The 21,290-nt window shown below is 41.7% G+C and overlaps 1 protein-coding gene across 6 annotated transcripts in view; it reads left to right on the forward strand.

Annotated features, from left to right (window-relative positions):
- The window catches only part of KALRN (kalirin RhoGEF kinase), a 737,253-nt gene that overhangs the window by 403,450 nt on the left and 312,513 nt on the right, over window positions 1-21,290 (forward strand). For all 6 annotated transcript variants that reach the window (XM_062209080.1, XM_062209015.1, XM_062209004.1 and 3 more), the window contains exons 11-13: window positions 1,689-1,880; window positions 12,852-13,060; window positions 16,273-16,447. In XM_062209080.1, coding sequence (XP_062065064.1) covers window positions 1,689-1,880; window positions 12,852-13,060; window positions 16,273-16,447 — 576 coding nt within the window. The remainder of the gene's footprint in view (window positions 1-1,688; window positions 1,881-12,851; window positions 13,061-16,272; window positions 16,448-21,290) is intronic.

A 21,290-nucleotide genomic window follows, 5' to 3' on the forward strand; every position in this document is an offset into this window, starting at 1 on the left:
TGTCTTCACCTTCACATGTTGTTGTTCTGTGTGTGGCTGTCTCTTCACATGGTATTCTTTATATAAGGACATCAGTCACATTGGATTTGAGGTCTGCCTTTTTCCAATTTAACTTAATAATATAACTAATTATATCTGCAGTGACCCTATACACAAAAAGGTCATATTCTGAGATATTAGGGATTAGTACTTTAAAATGTGAATTTGGGAGGGTGGAAACAATTTAGCCTCTAACACCCAAGTCTTCAGGTAAATCCCCAAAACTCCGTGGAGATATCTCCATGGACAAAACGAAGTACTGTGCAGCTACTGGCCATAAATCCATTTTAATTCTCCATTCACTTTGTATTTGATACTGACTTCTTCTGCTTCCAGGGTCCTCAACACCAAGCACTTGTTCACCACTATGTAGGGTGCTCTGCTGACTTTAGGGATATCAAGACATATATGAACACTAGGATCACCAGCTCTAAGACAGGATATGTCAGGAGATATTTTTTAAAGAGAAACCTACTGGGATTGGCACTGTGGCACAGTGGGTTAATCCTCCACCTGCGGCGCCAGCATCCCATATGGGTACCAGTTCTAGTCCTGGCTGCTCCTCTTCCAATCCAGCTTTCTGCTATGGCCTGGGAAATCAGTAGAAGATGGCCCAAGTCCTTGGGCCCCTGCATCCACATGGGAGACCCCAAAGAAGCTCCTGGCTCCTGGTTTTGGATCAGCACAGCTTCAGCCATTGTGGCCTTTTGGGGAGTGAACCAGCAGATGGAAGACCTTTCTCTCTGTCTCTCTTTCTCACTGTCTGTAACTCTCCTCTCAAATACATAAATAATTCTTTTTTAAAAATTAAAAAAGAGAAGCCTGCTAAGGAAAAATTGTAACCATGGCATATAATGTAATAACTATTATAATGATAGTGAGTCCCATCCTGATGCATAGTAATTGCAAGTTAGTTTCCTTTTAAAATGTTCTAGAGAATACCACAGTGTGTATAGCAGAGGTTAAATACAGTGTGTGTGTGTGTGTGTGCATGTTCATGTGTGTGGGCACCAGACTCCTCCCCAGTCTCCCTGAAGACATTTAGCCCTCACTGGTCTCTGGGGGAATAGCATGCGTCACCTCCCTCCGGCTGTGGCCACTTCCTTCTGTCAGCTCCATGGAGTTGCTGACCCCTTCCCCCTCCAGAGATAGCTCTGCTCCAAAAGATAAACACCAGTGGTGACGGGACTTGGGAAAAGCAAAGTCTCAGTTAGTCTCCCCGGTGTGCTCACACGGAAGCCAGCCCTCCGTGTGGATGTGCTGTTTCCCACTCCGGCAGTTGCAGCCTGAGATGTGAGGGCAATGATGGTTCCTCTTCAGGGTTGGGGACAGGCAGCAGACGGGGCATGGAGCTTCTCGCAGATCTCCCTGCTTCTTCCCAGGCACATTGCGCCTCAGAGAAGTCCCTGGAGGAGCCAAGGCAACTGGCTAGTGCCCGCTTGTGCCAAGCAGCCGGGCAGGCTGCGAGCTTGCTGCGAGGCATTGTGCCAGCCCTGCGTGCAGTGCCTCGGTGCCAGACCAGGGAGCTGTCGGCTTCGCGCCCACGCCCCTCTGCGCCAGCCCGGGGGAGCCCCAGGGTGGGCTGCGGGAAGGCGCGAAGCTCGTTTCCTGACTGCAAGTTGACGTTGCCTCACTGTTGTTGCTGGCAGAATACCTACACCAACGCGGACAAGCTCCTAGAAGCAGCGGAGCAGCTGGCTCAGACGGGGGAATGTGACCCGGAGGAGATCTACAAGGCAGCTCGACACCTGGAGGTGCGCATCCAAGACTTTGTACGCCGGGTGGAGCAGCGCAAGGTGCTTCTGGACATGTCCGTCTCCTTCCACACGCACACCAAGGAGGTAAGGGCTGGGGAGAGGGTGTTGGGCCCTGGCAGAGGTCAGGTTAGCCTTCTGGTATAATGGTTCCCATGCCTGACCCCATCCTGGGACTGGATGTCACTCACCTCCTGAAGCTGTGATCCTAACAGTCAGCTCCCAAAAACTGCATTATCTCTATCAGAATGGGAAGGACTTCCCTGCCATAATCCCTAGTGGGGACAGGGGCCATGAGGGCAGGTGGTGGTGGCGTGGGGGAGGTTGGGGAGTCTGGAAGAGCATTTGGTCTACAGCTGGAGAAATCTCAGAGCCCCTGTCTCTCTACTGTCCACTCTGCCTGTCAAAAATAAAAAAAAAAAATTAAAAAAAAAAGAAATAGGCAATGCAAGAGGAAATAGAAAAACACAGACTCTTTCCACCCCACACCTACTTTCTCCCAATTTCAGTGCCCTAAAACTTTAATCAGATATCTTTGCTACCAGCAAGGGGCACACAGAGTTTACAAATGTGTTCTATGTTTTATTTTTTTCAATGGGGGATTCTGCTGTCTTAATGGTGGTCTGCAGCAGAGTGATGTTACAGATAGTCTTCACCTTACCTGGTTTGGGGGTAGGGACAGGGAAGGAAGGGGTTGGAAGTTTCTCCCTACCCCATGAGGGCGCAGGTCAGCTGGATTTCATTCCCTGTCTGAATTGTTCTCCAAGTGGCAACAGCAGGGAGGATGGGTGATACTGCGTGTCCAGCAGGGCAAAAGGCCAAGGAGAGGTGGAGGATGCAGACCCGTGTTTGCTTTTCAACTCTGATGAACACAGGCACTGAAGTGGAGTGTGTGGCCAGTGAGGGGCCCATTTAGCAGCCTCTGTAATAACGCCCTTGGCAGAGGAACTCATTAGGTGTGTGCATGCTTCTGTTCCGCCTAGAATTCATTTTAATAGAGTATTAATTAAAGTGTGATTGCTGCTCAGGAAAAAAAAATAACCCTACTTAATTAAGTTGATTTTTGATATTGGGAACGCATTAAGAAGCCTGGTTATTACCACTTCACAGGCTTTTCTGACACTTTGTGGGAATGAATGTGAATCATCGCAGTGCCTATCAGAGAAAAGATAATGTTCCCTCAGCTGAGATTCCCCAGGCAGATGAAGCGCTGGCGCGCTCCCTGAGGCTGGCTCAGGTTCCTCTTCCCGGGACCCACAGCACTCTCTGATGAGAGTCTGTAGAGCAAGGGGCTTAACAGTAATCCAGGGTTTCCTGCTTGCTTGCCTGCCTGCTTGTGGCTCACTGGATTCTTAATGATGGTCTCAGAAACTAAAGGCATATCTACTCCCTTTTAATTACGAGCCTGTGGATGACGGAACAGAGTACCAAAGAATAGGAGTCACACTCCTCTTGAGAGCTGGGGCAGGGTGGGATGGGGTGCTGACTGCCTGAGGTGGTGGTGGGCAAGGTCAGTTATCATGGAATTACCCCTCCCACAACATCCAGGAACCCTTTCTGCCTACATCTCCCACCTCTGTACTTGGGAATCTAGTCTGGATACTGCTAAGAGCCAAATGATCCTGTGCAAATCACTTCATCCCTGGCCGGTTCTTGCATCTGTAAGATTATGCAGTTTGACTTGGCAGTTCGAAGACCCTTAATGATTCTAACGTGAATTCAAGATTCTTCTCTTTTCCTTCTCCTTTAATTGATGTTGATAATGATTAATAATAATGAAAATTAAGCCTTAAGTGGTATAGATTATCAACCTAGCATAAGATTTGGCTTCTTGTAGCCACTCAGTACATGTTAAGTATATTTTCTTTATCAAGTACCTACTGCTTGCCAGGCACTTACATGTGTTATCTCATGTAATCTGCATGATAATCTTATGATATAGATTTCATTAAGCATGTATTCCATTGAGGAAACTTCAGAAAATAACTTGTCTAAGGTTATAGATTTATAGATACACTTAAGATTTTACCTGTCTTCCTAAATACTACATGTATACTCTTTTTTAATTTTTAAAATTTATCTTATTTATTTGAAAGGCAGAGAGAAATGCAGAGAGAGAGAGAGAGAGGAGAGATTCAGAAACTCCTACCCACTGGATCACTTCCCCAACCCGTGTACCCAGCTACTTGATTCATCACTGCTGCCTCCCAGGGTGCATGTTTAGCAGGAAGGTAGAATTGGGAGTGGAGCCAGGACTTGAACCCAGGTTCTCTGATATGGGTGGCAGGTACCCCGAGCAGCAGCCTAGCCACTAAGCAAATGCTTACTCCTACACTCATACTCTTAACTGCTACCTATATTCTGTCCTTTTTAGTGTTTCTCCTCTTCTTTTGTTCTTCCTCTTCCTCCTTCTCTTGCCTTTTTACATTTTTAAGCCCTAAAGCAGGGCTTGATGGAGAGTTGGCTCTTAGCTGAGAAACACAAAGTGTTTCCAGGGTTACTTAACTACAAGAAGCTGTGGTCTCTCCTAAGAAAAAGAAAACAGAAAAAAGCAGTGGATAAGAAAGAGAGGAAAGCCCATTCAGCCACATCTTTCATCCTCCCCAATCCTTGACTCCAACTTGCAGACAAAGTAAATAAAGAGGATCGGGTGGGGGTCCTGAATGCTGATGGGAGCTTTCCTCTAATTCTTGCATAGCGAGCAAAATGGATTATTAGGGGGGCAGAAGTGAGCAATCCTTGAAGGCTCTAATGAAAGAACTCCTGTGGCTTGATTTTCTCCATATTCTGTTTAATACCTCTCAAGACTCGCCACCTCACAAACCTGGCTAAGTGTGACTCCTATGTGATCCTGAGTCCATTAAGTCTCGACTCTGTAGGCAAACGTCTGGCTTTTTATTTAAGGAGGATTAGTAGTCAAGTCTACTAGTCTATAAATCTGTTAGGGAATTCTTTGAATTGCAGTGGTTGCTTTTTCCTCTTCACAGTGAATTGAGTGAATAGCAGGAAAATCTCAGCTTTGCTTAAATGACCTTGGCTGTTGCTGATAAAGCTGTTTGACATCCTTCTTGCCTAAGTATTGCTAGCTTCCTCCTTTTTTCCTCCTTTTCTTGCTTCCTTTCTACTATAATTTGATGAGTTTTTGCCTTAGTGCCACTGCATAATAACATGTCATCATAGGACAGAATTTTCAGGGAATGAAAGCTGCCATTATAGGAGATTTCTGAGTAGGAACTGAATATTCATCTTCATAAATGATTTAACCTAAACTTCCTATGACTCCCTAGGCTGAAGTTCATAATTTTAATTTTGCCCACTTCCCACATCAAAAGGTTTACTCTAATTAGGATCAGAGAGGAAACAGAAGAAAATATGAAAAGGATAACCTCCAGGCTCATTTCTTCTGCAGACTGAAGAATCTGTTTAATCCTATTGGCCCTGTTTTGTGAATTCTTCATGACGATGGGAGTCTGGAGGGTTAAAACAGTCTAGCGATTTCATTACATTGCTATTCACAATATTGAATGATTAGAGACCCTCTTAAATGATCTACATTGGGTGATTCATGAAACAGATAATAGGACTTCTATATGGTGAAATATTATACATTTGAAATCAATTTGCCAAAGATCATGAATGACGCGAAGAAGGGCATGTGTGGTAGTATGTACATAAAGACTGTATGCCCTGCATTACTGCAATTTTGATCATATACTTAGCATAAAAAATTGAAGTAAATATACTAAAAAGTTAAGATTGTCATGCATGTTTTTTGCATATTTTTCTGTTGTGCAAGTTTCCTTAAAGACATTTCCAATTTATAATCAGAAATAATACTAACAATATCATTTTTCATAAGTAAAATTTGACATCCCTATCTAGAGAGAAGAGCTACTAAATAAAGAGAGGTGACAAACATGTGCCTGTGGCTGTCTTATGCATCCAGAGCCTCAGCTACTGGTACAAATTGTGGTCAGCTTTGAAATGTCCTCTTTTTGCTTAAAGCCAAAAGGGCACCCACTCTGTTTGCTGGCCTGCAGGACTAGAGAAAGTGTCAGGAGAAGCACTGACCTAAGTCTTCATTCTCTTTGTCCAGGGACAAGGCCTTTGTAGCAAGTGTCATCTGCTATGCAGAGATTGTCCAGACAGAATTTTATTTCCTTGCTGTGTTTCCATGGAAATGCTGCATTCACTGCACTTTCAAAATATCCATTTTTAGGTATTCTTGTAGTAAGAATATAAGAGTCGTATTAACTAGGAAACATGGCCAAAGTAACCAACCTCAGCTCTTTATTAGGTAGCTTAATTAAATGCCCATTTCTATTTGTTTCTCACCTTGAGGAATCATTCTGTCATACCATTTCCTGCTCAAATAGGTGCACATATACTCACACCCCACAAAACACATCTATATATGTGCTCCTCTACCCCACCCACCCTAGAGCCAAAGCTAAATTGGTCTTCAAAAAGGATGACATTCTCCAGAACAAAACAGCTCCATTTTCTATTTTGTTCTCCAAATTCTCATGGTAGTTATTTAAGAAATGAAAGCTGGTGGTCAGTGCTGAAGAAATTTGATCTCTTCCAAATGAGGGAAGGAGAAATTCACTCTGTGAAAATGGTGCTCCGTGCAACATCTCTAGGGGATCAATCAATGGTACTAGCACAGTGGCTGCCAGAGTTTTGCAAACAGAATAGCCAATCAGCAGTAGAAAACGGTGAGGTAAACTGACCTCTTTCTTTAACCACTTATCCATAAGCCTCATTATATCTGCAGAGCTATATTCTCCCTTCTTTTTCCCCTCCCTACCACATTTCCTGTTGCCTTTTTTCCAGGTTGCTCTACTATGCAAACAGTAGAGGGTTTGTGGGCTGGCCTTTCCTGGTTTTACTCTTAGGGCTAGTCGTTTTTTTTTTTTTAATCAGTGGTTTCCCAGTTACATTTTTTTTTATTTCATAAATGTGAATTTACAAAGTGCAACTTTTGTATTGTTGTGGCTTCCCCCCCCAACCTCCCTCCTCCCGTGGCCCTCCCCTCTCCTTCTCCCTCTCCCATCCCACCCTCTATCGAGTTTCATTTTCAATTACCTTCGTATACTGAAGATCAACTTAGTATATACTAAGCAAGGATTTCAACAGGCTGCACTCACACAACCGCACAAGGTATAGAGTACTGTTCGACTAGTAGTGTTTTTAAGTTTCATAGTAAAACACATTAAGGACAGAGATCCTAAGTGGGGAGCATGTACCCAGTGACTCCTGTTGTTGATTGGCACTCTTATTTATGACGTCAGCAATCACCTGAGACTCTTGCTATGAGCTGTCTAGGCTATGGAAGCCCCTTGAGTTCATCGACTCTGAACTTGTTTAGTCAAGGCTTTGTTACAGTGGAGGTTCCTTCCTCCCTTCAGAGAAAGGCGCCTCTCTCCTTGATGACCTGTTCCTTCTGCTGGGGTCTTGTTCACCAGGATCTTTCATTTAGATTGTTTTTTGCCACCGTGTCATGGCTTTCCATGCCTGTGCGACTCTCATGGACCTTTTAGCCAGATCCGAATGTCCCAAGGGTTGATTCTGAGGCAGGAGTGCTGTTTTGGGCGTTTGCCATTCTATGAGTCTGCTGTGTGTCCTGCTTCCCCCGCAGGATCATTCTCTCCCTTTTAATTCTATCTTTCATTATTTGCTTACACTGGTCTTATTTGTGAAATCTCTTCGACACATACCCTATCTTTTTGATCAGTTGTGTATTTATACTTATCACTTTACCAAGTGCGCTGGCATTGGTACCTGCCTCCTTGGTAAGATTGAGTTGAAATCTTAGGGCTAATCTTATGTAGGTCATCAAAAGGCTTCCATAGGGGCCAGCGGTATGGCATAGCAGGTAAAGCTGCGGACTGCAATGCTGGTGGCCCAAGTCCTTGGGCCCCTGCACCCAAATGGGAGACCTGGAAGAAGCGCCTGGCTCCTGGCTTCGTATCAGCACAGCTCTGGCCATTGTGGCCAATTGGGGAGTGAGCCATCAGATGGAAGACTTCTCTCTCTCTCTGCCTCTCCTTCTCTGTGTAACTCTGACTTTCCAATAATAAATAAATCTTTTTTTTTTTTAAAGGAAAAAACTTCCATAATTCCTAAGGCTTTGAGAATTCACAATTTGGGCCCATTGTTTGGATGTAGATCTTTTAGGCCACAGCCAAATATGTTCTCTGAGAGAAAGAATGCACAAAACATGGACTAACTAATCACCATGCCATAGAGAACAGGACCCTGAAAGTATGTATCACATTATAGGTGCATCTGATCTGGCTTGAGAGGAGAGGGCCTGGAAATGAATGAACCATGAGATTCTTTCTGGGGGAGCAGCAGGTTGATGGAGAAGGCACAGTGTTAACAGTTGTACTCTAGACAAGCAGAGGAAAAAGAAGACTCCTCAAATGGAAAAAAAAAACAAAATGGAGAGCAGTAAGAGGGAAACATAACTTGTGGCTGCTGCAAAGCTGACTCACGCTCTCTTTTGTATTACCTAATTAGTTCTGGCAATTGTTGGCTTGTGGTAGTTTGAAGTGAGAGACCATACTGACTGGGTCTCAGTGGCTGCCAGGTCATGGGTAATTTACTAATAGAAGCACCTCTCCAATTTGGACTCTTTTCAAATTCATCTATGCATGTTCTTCAGGACTCAATCAGATGGACACATAGAGGACCACCTATGGGACATTCAGAGAGTAGGAAAATTACAGCCCAAGAAGTGGAATTTTGACCCTTAGCAATACCCATATTTATTTCTGTCTACTTTATGGTACTAAGCCTCAGAGGTGTTCCTCAAAGTTATGAGCTTGCAATTTAAGTTTGCCTCCACCACTTCCATGAAGTGGTGACTGTGTATGTGTGTAATTTCATGGAATTTCAACCAGCTCTCTACTCAAGCTTTCTAGGTCTTAAATAGGATCTTGACTTGCTATTTCAGCTGGCCTTGAACTGTTGTGAAACTCTGTGGATTTTGGTGTCAAAGTCACACTTGTAATTGTTCAGCATAGAGAAGCATTTCCATTATTATCCTTTTCTTTACATCAGTTCCAAAGAAAAACCATGGCATTTTAGTACCAGGAAGATCACAGAGACAAGCTAGAGAAACCACACACATGCACACACATGCACACATGCACAGGCACACACACACACGCACAGAGGCATGCACTCACATTCATCTTAAATGTGCAGCAGTTGCAGTAAGCTAATTTTTCCAAAGCCATAGAGCTAGCCAGAGAAGGGAAGGATTGAGATTCATCACTAATAAGTTTCAATTCCACTGAAAATCTCCTACCCTTCTTGGTAGTGTCACCAGCCCTTTGTCTCCAGTGCTATAATCCTATCTTCTTTTCAATCACCAGCCATTTTTATTTGACTTCTTGAAGGTAAAGTGACTTTCTTTCTTTCCTAATCAGGCTATAACCACTAGACCAAAGCAACATCTCATGTGTATTTGTGCATCTCTTAGCTGATTTTCCCTAGCTATAGGTTCTGATTCTACCTTAGTAAGAATTTCTTTGAAATAAAGTAGGCTATGTGAACTGAAATCTGTGAAACCATATTTCAATTCATTAATCAAAGAACATCTTGGAGGAGGGCATACTGACTTCAGAGGTGAGTGTATATCTTCAGATGCCCATGCTCTTTCTTAACAAAGTTCATTTCTCTTGACAGTTCTGTCTGTGACTGTCCCTATCATTTAGCCACCTGACCACCTCAGAAAGGAGAGATGTTAGAGCTGGTGCTTTGGCATAGCAGGTAAAGCCATTACCTGCAGTGCTGGCTGCTCCATTTCCAATCCAGCTCCCTGCTGTGGCCTGGGAAAGCAGTAGAAGATGGCCCAAGTCCTTGGGCCCCTGCACCCATGTGGGAGACCTGGAAGAATCTCCTGGCTCCTGACTTCTGATTGGCCCAGCTCTGGCCCTTGTGGCCATTTGGGGAGTAAACCAGTGGATGGAAGATCCTCTCTTTGTCTCTCTTTCTCTCTCTCTCTTTCTCTCTGCCTCTCTAACTCTGCCTTCCAAATAAATAAATGAATCTTTAAAAAAAAAAAGAAAGAAAAAGAAAAGAGAAATGCTGCCTTTCTTCCCTATACCTACACCAGGGGTGTTCACGTTTTGATTAAGAGAAAGAGGAAAGACACCCTCCAACTTATGAAGGCATTAAAGCAGCTTAAGGGTTGTACTGAAAACAAAAATATTTTTACATAAAGTGAAATCTTTAAAATACCTGTGAGCCCCTTTTCTGTCTCTATTATTCCCATAGCATGTGAGTGTCAGCCTCACTCTAATTAGTCTCCAGTCTCAGTGCCTTCCTAGTACCTATCCTCAATTAAGTCTTCGAGGTTAATTTTCTTCTCTTAAGTTAAAACTTTCATATTTCTCTCTCTTTTTTTCTTCTCTTATTTTAGAAATATCTATACTTTCCAGTCTCTAGGCTGTCCTCAAATATCTACAACAAAGTTGCAAAAACAGAAAAGAAATTATCAACCCAGTGTCTTGAAGGACCAAATGCAAATTTTATATATACACATATGCTTTTTTGTATATGCACACATATATATTAACTTATTTATAATCTTTTCAACAACTACGTGGGAGTGCTATTATTATGCCCATGTTACTGATAAGGAAACTGAGATCTGGAAGACTAGGTAATTTACCCAGAGTTATACTTTAAAGCTCTAAACCAATAGGCTATATTGCCTCCTCTCTATGCTATAATTTTCCAAAAAAATCCATCATCTTTTACTCAAAGACTTCATCACACTGGGAAAATGATTTTTCTTTGTAGGCAAAATTACTGCCAGGAAGTATGAAATGACAGTGAGCTACAGTAACCAAGATCCTGTACTTCCTAGCTTCATATTGATTGGAAATAAATACATTCATGCCTTTAGGAACATATATCCCAATTTATGTGGTCTGCATAATTTGTTGAGGTTTTTTAACAAAATGCTTATTTGGAAATGAGATAAAGGGAACTAATTACAAGTAGATTTGCAAGCTAAGTGACAAAAACACTGAATGATAATAATTTGTATTTCCGGTGGCAATCAGCAAAATGCTATAGACTTATTAATAATGCTGTAAGTTTATTTAAAGCATTAGTGATGAGTCATTTAAGTTTTCTAGTGTTTGATGTGAGGAAAGCAAATCTCATTGTTCTTATTTTGTATATCAGAAAACTGAGGCTCAAGAGGTTTCTCACCTGTACAAGAAAGATGCTCTTTATACTTTCTTACCACCTAACTACAGGGCCTATTCATCTTCTTGATAATGCTCTTCTGCCATGTCTAGGGCCTCTGTTGTCTAAAGAACAAAGAATAACTTGTTCAAAATCTTGAAGACGATCTCTTTGCTGTTTCTTTTCTTTATCCCTTACTGTGAAGGCCATTTCATCAATTTATCATACTAAGAACCAACTAGATGAAATAATGTTATTGAGGTAAATAAGTATCTGTGTTTTTATTGAGGAAGACGTAAAGATATTAGAATCAGCAGGAAACTATTGTATTTTGTACTTTTTCCAGCATAAAATATAGTGATGATTTGCCCTAAGGTGCTGAAAAATACAGGAGGAACAGGAGCCCACGCCCACAGCTCTTACTCTGCCAGTGTCCTGTCTCTATTGTCTTTCTCCTGGAAGAGCCTTGAGCTTATCCTTCCTTCCCTCTAAGTGAAGATTCCTGGCTTCAGAGAAAACACCACACTCATTTTTCTTTCCATCATTTATGAAAATCCTAAATACAAATAGTCGAAAGTGGAGCCCTACTGCAGGCCACTGGAGATATATTTTAAATATGAGGAACAGCTATAATAGTTTTCAGTAATTCAGTTCATCATTTCCAGTGCTCATTCTATTAAAAACATTGTATTTCGCTCTTTTAAAGTGGTCTTACAAGAAACATCATCCTTGTTGCACTTCATCATCTCAAATAGCAGGGGGAAATACCTTGTACTTTTAGTGAAATTAAGATAAGTGACATCATGTGGAATAGTAGGTAAAGCCACTACCTGTGACACTGGCATCCCAGATGAGCACCAGTTCAAGTCCTGGCTCCTCCACTTCCAATCCAGCTCCCTGCTAATATGCCCGGGAAAGCAGTGGAGGATGTCCCAAGTCCTTGGGGCCCTGCACCCACATGGGAGATCTGGAAGAAAATCCTGGCTCCTGGCTTCAGCCTAGCCCAATCTGACCATCATGGCCATTTTGGAAGTGAACCAGCAGATGGAAGATTTCTCTCTTTCTGTGTCTACTTCTTTCTCTGTAACTCTGCCTTCTAAAGAAATAAATCTTTTTTAAAGAATTCATTTATTTAAAAAAAGATAAGTTACATCTGTAGCATTCAACTTTCTAACCAACATAATAATCCTGAAAAGAACAAAATAGTTTTGCATAGTGTAGACTATGCTTAATTAATGTAATTAATCTTCATTTGGTTCTCATTATATCACATTCTTTTTTGCATATTTGCAATATCAAGATACATTTTTAGGAATTAATGTCTAGTTGCCTAATGGAAGTACACAGTCTTCCATTTCTTCTTTTCTGAAAGGTTAAATAATATTTGTCCATTCAAATGTCCTGTTCTTCCTCTCAAACGTAAGGGATCACCCTATTAAGACCACATCTGGGGGCCGGCGCCATGGATCACTTGGTTAATCCTCTACCTGTGGTGCCGGCATCCCATATGGGCGCCGGATTCTAGTCCTGGTTGCTCCTCTTCCAGTCCAGCTCTCTGCTATGCCCCGGGAAGTCAGTGGAGGATGGCCCAAGTGCTTGGGCCCTGCACCCGCATAGGAGACCAGGAGGAAGCACCTGGCTCCTGGCTTCGGATCGGCGCAGTGTGCCGGCCATAGTAAGATACAAATACAAAACACAAACTGACCACTGGGTTTGCTGAGGACAATCTGATGTTGCTACTGGATGCTTGAGGATAGATAGTGGCTCAGGTCTGGCTTTCTTGCCCTCGCCCTGTCCCTGACCTTTCCTGCCTTGGCCTGAGCAGAGTGTGTGCTGTCTCTCCAACAGTTGTGGACATGGATGGAAGACCTGCAGAAGGAGATGCTGGAGGATGTTTGTGCAGACTCTGTGGATGCGGTCCAGGAACTGATCAAGCAGTTCCAGCAGCAGCAAACCGCCACCCTGGATGCCACACTCAATGTCATCAAGGAAGGCGAAGACCTTATCCAGCAGCTCAGGTCAGCGCCTCCCTCCCTGGGGGAGCCCAGCGAGGCCAGGTCAGCATGGGCAGTGCTTCCCAGTGGGAAATGCCTCGGGCTAGATGCAGATAAGTCATGTCCCAGTCTTGACTCAGCCACAGCCACTTTGTTGTGTTATGTGAACTTCAGTCTCTTCGTCTGTAAGACGTAAAAATGCCTGCACCATACCCAATTTGAGTTTAGAATAAAATAATAAGTGGAAAAGCTCTGATGTTTCAAAGCATCCTTTATCATTCAAGATGTTATTTGACAATCAATAAGTAGCATAAAAATAAGAAAAATGAACAAAATTCAATAGTAAAAATTTTTCATTAAGAATATGCATATTTGGCTATGTGGAAAAATTGATATTATGGAATATAGTGTTACTTGGAATGGGATCCTGGACTGAACTCTGAGTTCCAGTGCCCTACTGGTCCCATTTGTTGACATTTGGCTTTGGTCCAGAGAAGATGTGGAGAATGTGTGATATCATCCTGCCCAGTTCTCTGTGACTCACTAAGGACTTTTCCATTACTCCTTGCTGCCCTCTGTGTCCATGTAAACAAATGTAGCTATAAAGGAAAATTCCACCTAAAACCTTTCATTCATTTAGAATTGCCTACACCATTGCCTCCTTTCTATTGGCATCAATCTCTAGCTTCCAGCACTGGCACTAGCTCCTCAGATAAAGTGTCATAAAGCCTTGGGCAAGCCCTCAGCAACCAGTCCAGTGCCCAGGTACTGTGTAAATAGGATTTGATGCTGCTAATGATGTCTTCCTGCAGGAACTTGTTCCTATCCTAAAATCACTGAGTGCTGGGACCTCTGCCAACTTGACAGAAATAATCTCATCAGCAAGTCCCAAACTAACTTGGGGCCTAGGGGAATTATTTCAGTTGGAGAGGACTTCCCCCACGTACACCAGTTGTCCAATTAAATAAACAATGAGAAATTGCCTTAAGAAGGCTCTGGCATGCTTTTCCGTTGGAAATTAATAATTTCTATTCTAAACATGCACATGAGGTGTCCTCCTGTTACATACTAACAAGACAGTCTCTTTCCCATCTTCCCTCAATTCATCTTCATGAATATGTAATGCATGGCAGTTTTGTCTAGTTTCCCAGGAAACTCCACTGTCATTTGCTTCTGTAAAATCCCAAATCACGGGCAGTCACTTCACCTCTCTGGGCCTTCGCTGCTTTGTCATGTAATTAAGGAGTTCACTCTAGGAGCCCTGTCAGCTCTAGAACTTTGCCATGATTTTGTGCTATCTCTTCAAATACTTTTCATAGGCTTTGCTGGCTTCATTCTCCATGGGGCTGGGCCTGTGGAGATGCCATTTGCTCTTAACAACTGCCAACCTTGCGCAGTCCTTTCTAAAGGCTTAAGACTACTTGGTGATGGTGAAGGCAACAATGTGGGTGATGATTGTTCTTCAAGTTTAAGTTCCACAAATTTTAAAGGGTCACATGAACTTGTGACAAACAGCTGCCTGTGACCACTCATGTCTCCTCTAGCCTGACTTCTCCAGGCTCCCCTCCCTCACATAAAGGCGAATCAGAGGAAGAGCTTAGTGCACATGGGTAGGATGCCTCACATGCACCTGAAACATACCTTCACTAGGTTTCCGTGGCACTGGTCCCTAGAGCATCATCTGCGTGATTCCTAGTTAGTGTTCTGCTGACACCAAATGGTCAGAAATAGTTCCCTTCCTCGTGGGATCTGTGTGATGGAGAAAGATTAAGGGAGCAGTCTGAGATAACAGTCATATCCTTTAGCAGCAAAGGAGTCCTCAACAAGTACATAATGGATGGTGTTGAGTATGTCTCTTATGTCCTTTTTTATGATAAGGGGTGTCAGTGCAATAATGTGAGTAGGAGTCATGCTTGTTTCCTGCTCAGAGAACTGAGAGCTCTCTGAATTATAGAGGGAGAGATGCTTGACAAACTGCCCCTTTCCTGTCTTCAGAAAGAGACATTGTGAGCTCAAATACCATTGTTTCTGAGATAAGTACAGGCTAAAACTACCTGGCTTTCAGAAAGCCTGCTGAAGAAAGAAGTCAAAACGAATGTTTTTTGCCTTTTCCTCTGACTTCTTAAATTATATAAGAAATGAAGATGTCACAAGGTAATGAATATGCAAGTTTATTTCAAGTTTTAGGGTTCTAGCATACTCATGGCCCCATAGAATCTAAACTTCATAGTCTTTGTAGTTTCCCTATCACAGTGATCTCTCTGCGTGTCTGATAAACACCTCACTTCTCTGAACAAGTCAGTCTGATGTGTCACCTTCCCCTGCTAAGAGAGCACACTCCTCTCATCTACTTGACTATGTATATGAGTTTCTCCAAACGCCCAAATCAGATCTCACCCTCTGTGAAGCTTTTGTTGGTTGCTCCAACCCTCCAACCTCTTGTGACCTCATCTTCACTCTTCCAAGTTGGGCCTATGCCCCAGTCAGCACTTGACACTTCCCTTGTCTCTTTTCAGGATTAATTGTTCCTAGAGCACATTACAAGTCACAGTTCACATGCAGTATCTTATTTAACAGCAAACTGTGGAGTGAACAATGTAGGATGGTAAAAATCCAGTTTGCAAATGAGGCAGCCAGGGCTCACGGAGCTGATTTCCTAGGGCGCCCAGCTCCTGTATTGTTGAGTGGAGATCTAATCCAGGCTTGCAGACTCCAGATTGCATGCTTTCTGAGCTACAGCTTGAAGCCCCTTTAATAACACATAACTTTGCCCATAACCTTGGCATAGCATTGCAAAATGATGAATAATTTTTACCACAATGACAGCATCTAATTTTAATAATCTTGTGAGGTAAAACTATGAAGGTTATCTTTATATGCCTTTGTCTACCCTTATGTGTTCTATGTATGTGTATTAAAATTATGCATGTTAGACTATATATATTCATCTAATATTGCATGCTTTGTACAGACCTTTCCCATATGTTATTTTCTTTGTCTTCTTTGATTACTTTCACAATTCTGTCCAAGAAATAAGAGAGCATCTAGTCTTGGAAATACAGAGTTGTGAACCCAAAAGGGGATGCATGTATCTTTGGTTCACCTACTAAACAGAAAGTGTCAAACTTATAAGAGGAGTCTGATAAATTTCTGTTGAATGAATGGTGTACCTGGTTAATGCCCACCTTGCTCAGGTGAGGAAGACCTGTCTTTATCTGTCACTTTTAACACGACAAGACCTCTCCTCCCCTTCTTTCTCCCCTGCTCCGTCACAGGGACTCTGCTGTGTCCAACAACAAGACGCCCCACAGTAGCTCTATCAGCCACATCGAGTCGGTCCTACAGCAGTTGGACGATGCCCAGGTGCAGATGGAGGAGCTGTTCCACGAGCGAAAGATCAAACTAGACATCTTCCTGCAGCTGCGCATCTTTGAGCAGTACACCATTGAGGTAGAGAAGGAGGGGCAGGGAAGGCAGGGGGCAGTGCCAAAAACAAAGGACAGTGTCCTAAGGGAAACCAAAGGGATTATGCATGATGGATTCAATTTTCAGAACTCAAGAAAGTGTCTCCCATAATATACTCCGTCCAGTCCCTCTTATCTCCTCTGCTAAGCAGAGCCCTCTGTTTTACATCCTGCCTTTGGGCTACTCCATTGAGGAGGTTTTATTGCTGCTCATTGGACTCTTGCATTGTTCTTTGGTTCCTTGGAAGACTGTGGAGTTGGATGTTTGATGATCTAGGTAGAATCACTAAATTCCATGGCTTCGTGATTGCAATTAGGTAGCCTCCTCAACCAATGAAAATGAATCAGAGATTAGAAGAAATCACATACCAGCTAAGAATCCAGGAGCCACAGCAGGAAGACTGTTCTCGGTTTGATCTTGACATGTTAGAAAGTCAGTCCTTGCTAAGGCCTTTTGTTTGTTCCTCTCATAGAGTCATTAGTTCATGTCTGAGAAGGTCAGAATCATATGTTCTGATATATTTATGTCCTCTGTCCCCATTTGTGGTACCAAATAATAATGTCTGCCACACATCATGTCCACCTTTTATTATTTAATACTTTTAAACTGTAACTAAATCCAGGCCTTTAGAATTTCTGGAGTGTAAAACTTATCTAGCACATAAGTCACTCTTTTTGTAGGGGTGGCAAAAGGTCAAATGAAAGTCATTGTCTTCTTTTTGCTCCTGCCTAGTATTATAGGAGAGAAAGTCAGTTTTCCTTCTACTATTTCTTTTTAACTTTATTTTGCACTCTAAACACCTATTTTTAATGTATACTCAAAATTATTTAATGTGGCAAACAATCATAAAAACATATTTTGGAAGAACAATTAAGATACCAGTGGAAAATGAAATATTGTTATGTCATAAAAAGTGTATCTGATGAACTTCATAAAGGTAAGATGACAAAAGACGTAAGAGGAGAGAGAAAAGGTGAGAGTCATTATTCTCTAGTAATTGGGAGTGAAGCTCACTAAAATAAAAAGGGTTATTACATTTTTTTAAAGAAGTGTAGGCTCCAGAAACTCCTACAGTCCTTTCCAAGCTCCATTTCACCTACTGGAAATGAATATATTCTTGGAAAAAATTATGATGGCAGATGAGGTGATTTTGTTGTTGTATATTTATTCTCCTGTTATTTCAGACCCACATCAAAAAATGCTCAAGGGGAAAGAAATAACCGGAAGGTTTCTGTGTTTCAGTTTTATTTAATTAGGTGGATATGGTTTGGAGGGGTCAAGATTGCTGGTTTAGACCTAGAATGGGTCAGTTAGCTTACTTTCAAAATCGACTGCACCCCTGACATCAACTGGGGGTATCACTGGTGTGTATTTGTCTGCAGTGATTCTGAGCAAATCGAGTCTCACCCCTGAAAAACAATCCAGAGCCTATACAGAAAATATCCTTTAAAAATATGAGTGTAAATCAAACTGAGTGTAATTAAAACTGGATCCTATTTAACTGTTGCCATAGAAAAGCATGATATTTAAAGGTAGGATTTGCATACTGCAGCCTTTCTATGTATAAAAATTCTTCCTCCCACCCTGAGAACTGGACAACAACTTGGACAATTTGATAAAAAGTGGAGCAAAAGTAGAGAATTACTCATACAGCAATGGCCTAAAAGGCAAGGAAGATATAAATAGTGATTTGCTTATATGTCCTCTGGTTTGGTTATGATGTCCAGGTATCAGAAGAGATCTTGTTCCTCATTTGGGGAGGCTTAAAGTTTGGGGAAAATGATGAATCTAATTTTAGATAGAAATGGAAATCGTGCCAAATCTATGGAAAAGCTCTGCTTCAAATCTTATTGTCAGAAGTTATTTTTGAGGGTGATGAGATTATTTCAAATACCAGCTATAGTTCACTGTGGGGATGAAGAGCAAACTTTTAGAGAAGCTTCAGAGTGTGAGACTGAGGGTGGTTTCTGTCATGAGAGACATGTCAGAGCTGACATAAGCCAGGCAGACCTTGTGCTTGCAGGACCAGCAGCTGTGGTTCTTGTCCTAAAGGAAGGCATTTGATGGACATACTCCAAATTCCTAGGGATTACTGAAAACCAAAGCAGGCCTACCGCTTGGACAGCTGGGAGTCTAAGAATGACTTCTTAACCATGTCACCAATGGCTGAGGTGAGCCAACTAATTTAAAAATTAGGATAGCAGGAGTTGTTGCACAAGTCTTCTTTTACTCAATAAAAATGGTGTATATATGGCTCCCACACTATAACCTAAAATGAGATCATCCCCACATAAAGTGAAACTTATCCCAAATTTGTTTGGCAGATGTTTAAATCCAGGACCATGGCTGCATTCTTGACATAGCTCTTGAACATTTGGTTACTAGATACAGTGACCCAGAGGGGAACGTGGTATTCTAGAGAGTTTTTCCTTTTTTTCCTGTAGGTTCAGCTTCTTTCTCTGACAGTCATTTTATATGAACTGGTTGTGATAGAAGAGATACTTCACCAAATGTTAATAATGTCTATGTTGTGATGGTAAGAATGTGGGTGATTCTTATTCTTTTTTTTAAGATTTATTTATTTGTTTGAAAAACATAGTTACAGAGAGAGAGAGAGAGAGAGAGAGATCTTCTATCCATTGGTTCGCTCCCCAAATGGTCACAATGACAGGAGCTGGGCTGATCAGAAGCCAGGAGCCTCTTCCAGGTCTTCCATGTGGTGCAGGGGCCCAAGCACTTGGATCATCATCCACGGCTTTCCAGGGCACATTAGCAGGAAGCTAGACTGGAAGTGGAGTAGCCAGAAGTGGAACAAATGCCCACATGGGATGCTGGAACCACAGGCGATGGCTTGACCTGCTACGCTACAACGTTGGCCTCTTTTCCTTATTTTTGATACTTTATTACATTTCCAAGTTTTCTACAGAAATAATGATCAGAAAGAAATAAAAAGAATTTTAGAAGTAACTACAGACTTCTTTTTGACTATGTTGCCTTTCAACAAAATAATTTTGGACTTGAAGCCATATATACATATATTCATATATATATATATACACACACACACATATATATATATACACACACACATCTATTTGTTAATAGATTATTAAAATGTTCACTAGCTAATAATCTCAAAACTCAATATGCCCTTCAGACCAAGTTTAGCTTTTTCATTATAAGCTGTGGTTCTGTGTTTTACATAGTTTTCTGATAATTTTCTTTTTTTTTTTTTCTTTTTTTGGCCTGGCTTCTTGACAGAAGTGATTAGATTGTCATTGTTTTCTTACCCCCACAGTGTGGCTGACAGAATTCAAAGTTTGCTTTTGCTTTTGTTACTAGTATAATCTTCAAGCTGAAATTCCTTTGAAAAAAACTTACTAAGCCACGTGTCTTTTTGTTTAAAAGATCAGTTTAGTTTAAACTTCATAATAGATAAATCCATTTAACAAGACACATGAAAAGAGCAGTAATTAACAATATGCTGACAGTGATGAAGAAACAATCCACAGTCAACCCCTCTGAATTTTGGCACTCCTTCCTTCCCTAAGGAGCCCTCTGCAACCACGCACTCTATAAAACCATCTGCCATATGGCCAGAGTGAGACTCCAGCATGAATCTACTAATAAAAGTTTAGGGAAACTTCATATGGCTTTGACCTGATTAAATATGTGTTCAAGTGATTTATGAGGGTATTTCAAAAAGTTTGTAGAATTAAAAGGTAAGTTTAGGGGCAGGCATTTGGCCTACCAGTTAAGATACCAGTTAGGATGCCCCTGTATTGGAGTGCCTGAGTGCCTGAGTTCCATACCTCTGCTCTTGATTCCAACTTCCTGCCAATGTGCACCCTGGGAGGCAGCAGCTGCACCTATATGGGAGACCTGAACTGAGTTTCTGACCCTCAGCTTCAACTCCCATTTTGCTGTCATGGATGTTGTGGGCATTCACAAAGTGACCTGGAAAATTGGAGCAAATTTCTCTCTCTCTCTCTCTCTCTCTCTCTCTCTCTGTGTGTGTGTGTGTGCCTTTCAAGAGGAAAGTTTATTTTGATGCAAAAATTTTTGAAATTCATGCATAGTTTTTTCTAATACACATTTCCATTAACTTCTTAAAGACCCCTTATATGCCTGTTTATACAGGAAGAACTTTGCTGTCTTATCAATAAATGATCTTGGGTACCTCTTGAGGTGGGCATACTCCTGTTGGAGAGTCCTAGAAATGATGCTGAGAAAGGTTCTACATAGACTTTATGAAAAATATGGGCCACATTTATGGTTTTGCCTTTATTTTTTTTTAACTTTTATTTAATGAATATAAATTTCCAGTGTACAGGTTTTGCCTTTAAACTACTCTGTAATGGCAAACAAAGTTTGCTTGATGCACCTGAAAGTTTGTGAGTAATTAACCTGAGCAAGGAATGGAACAACCAACTCTAAATTATGGGATTCATATTAGGACAAGTTGGGTCAGGTAAGGCAAGGAAGAAATGAAACTCAAGGAGGAAATTTCCGCCTAGAGAAGGGAGATCTGACTGTAACTTACTGGTAGTCTCAATTCTTCAGCTGGTAGTGTGCAGAGTCCCTTAGCATTTTATATTAGAGATTGTTTAGTCAGCTTCTACTTGTTTAAGAACTGAATGGAGTAAACATTTATTGAGCACCCTGCTATGTACCAAAAATTTTGCTGGGCATTAAGGATACAACAGTCCGAGTAATTAGCAGCCTAGTTGTAGAGAAACATCTTCAGAAAATCATCAGGCAGTGTGATAATTCTATGACAGAGGCTCACATTACATATATGTGTGTATGTATGTATTTATTTATTTGA

Source organism: Lepus europaeus, chromosome 2 (assembly GCF_033115175.1).
Source record: "Lepus europaeus isolate LE1 chromosome 2, mLepTim1.pri, whole genome shotgun sequence".
NCBI classification, from domain to species: Eukaryota; Metazoa; Chordata; class Mammalia; order Lagomorpha; family Leporidae; genus Lepus; species Lepus europaeus.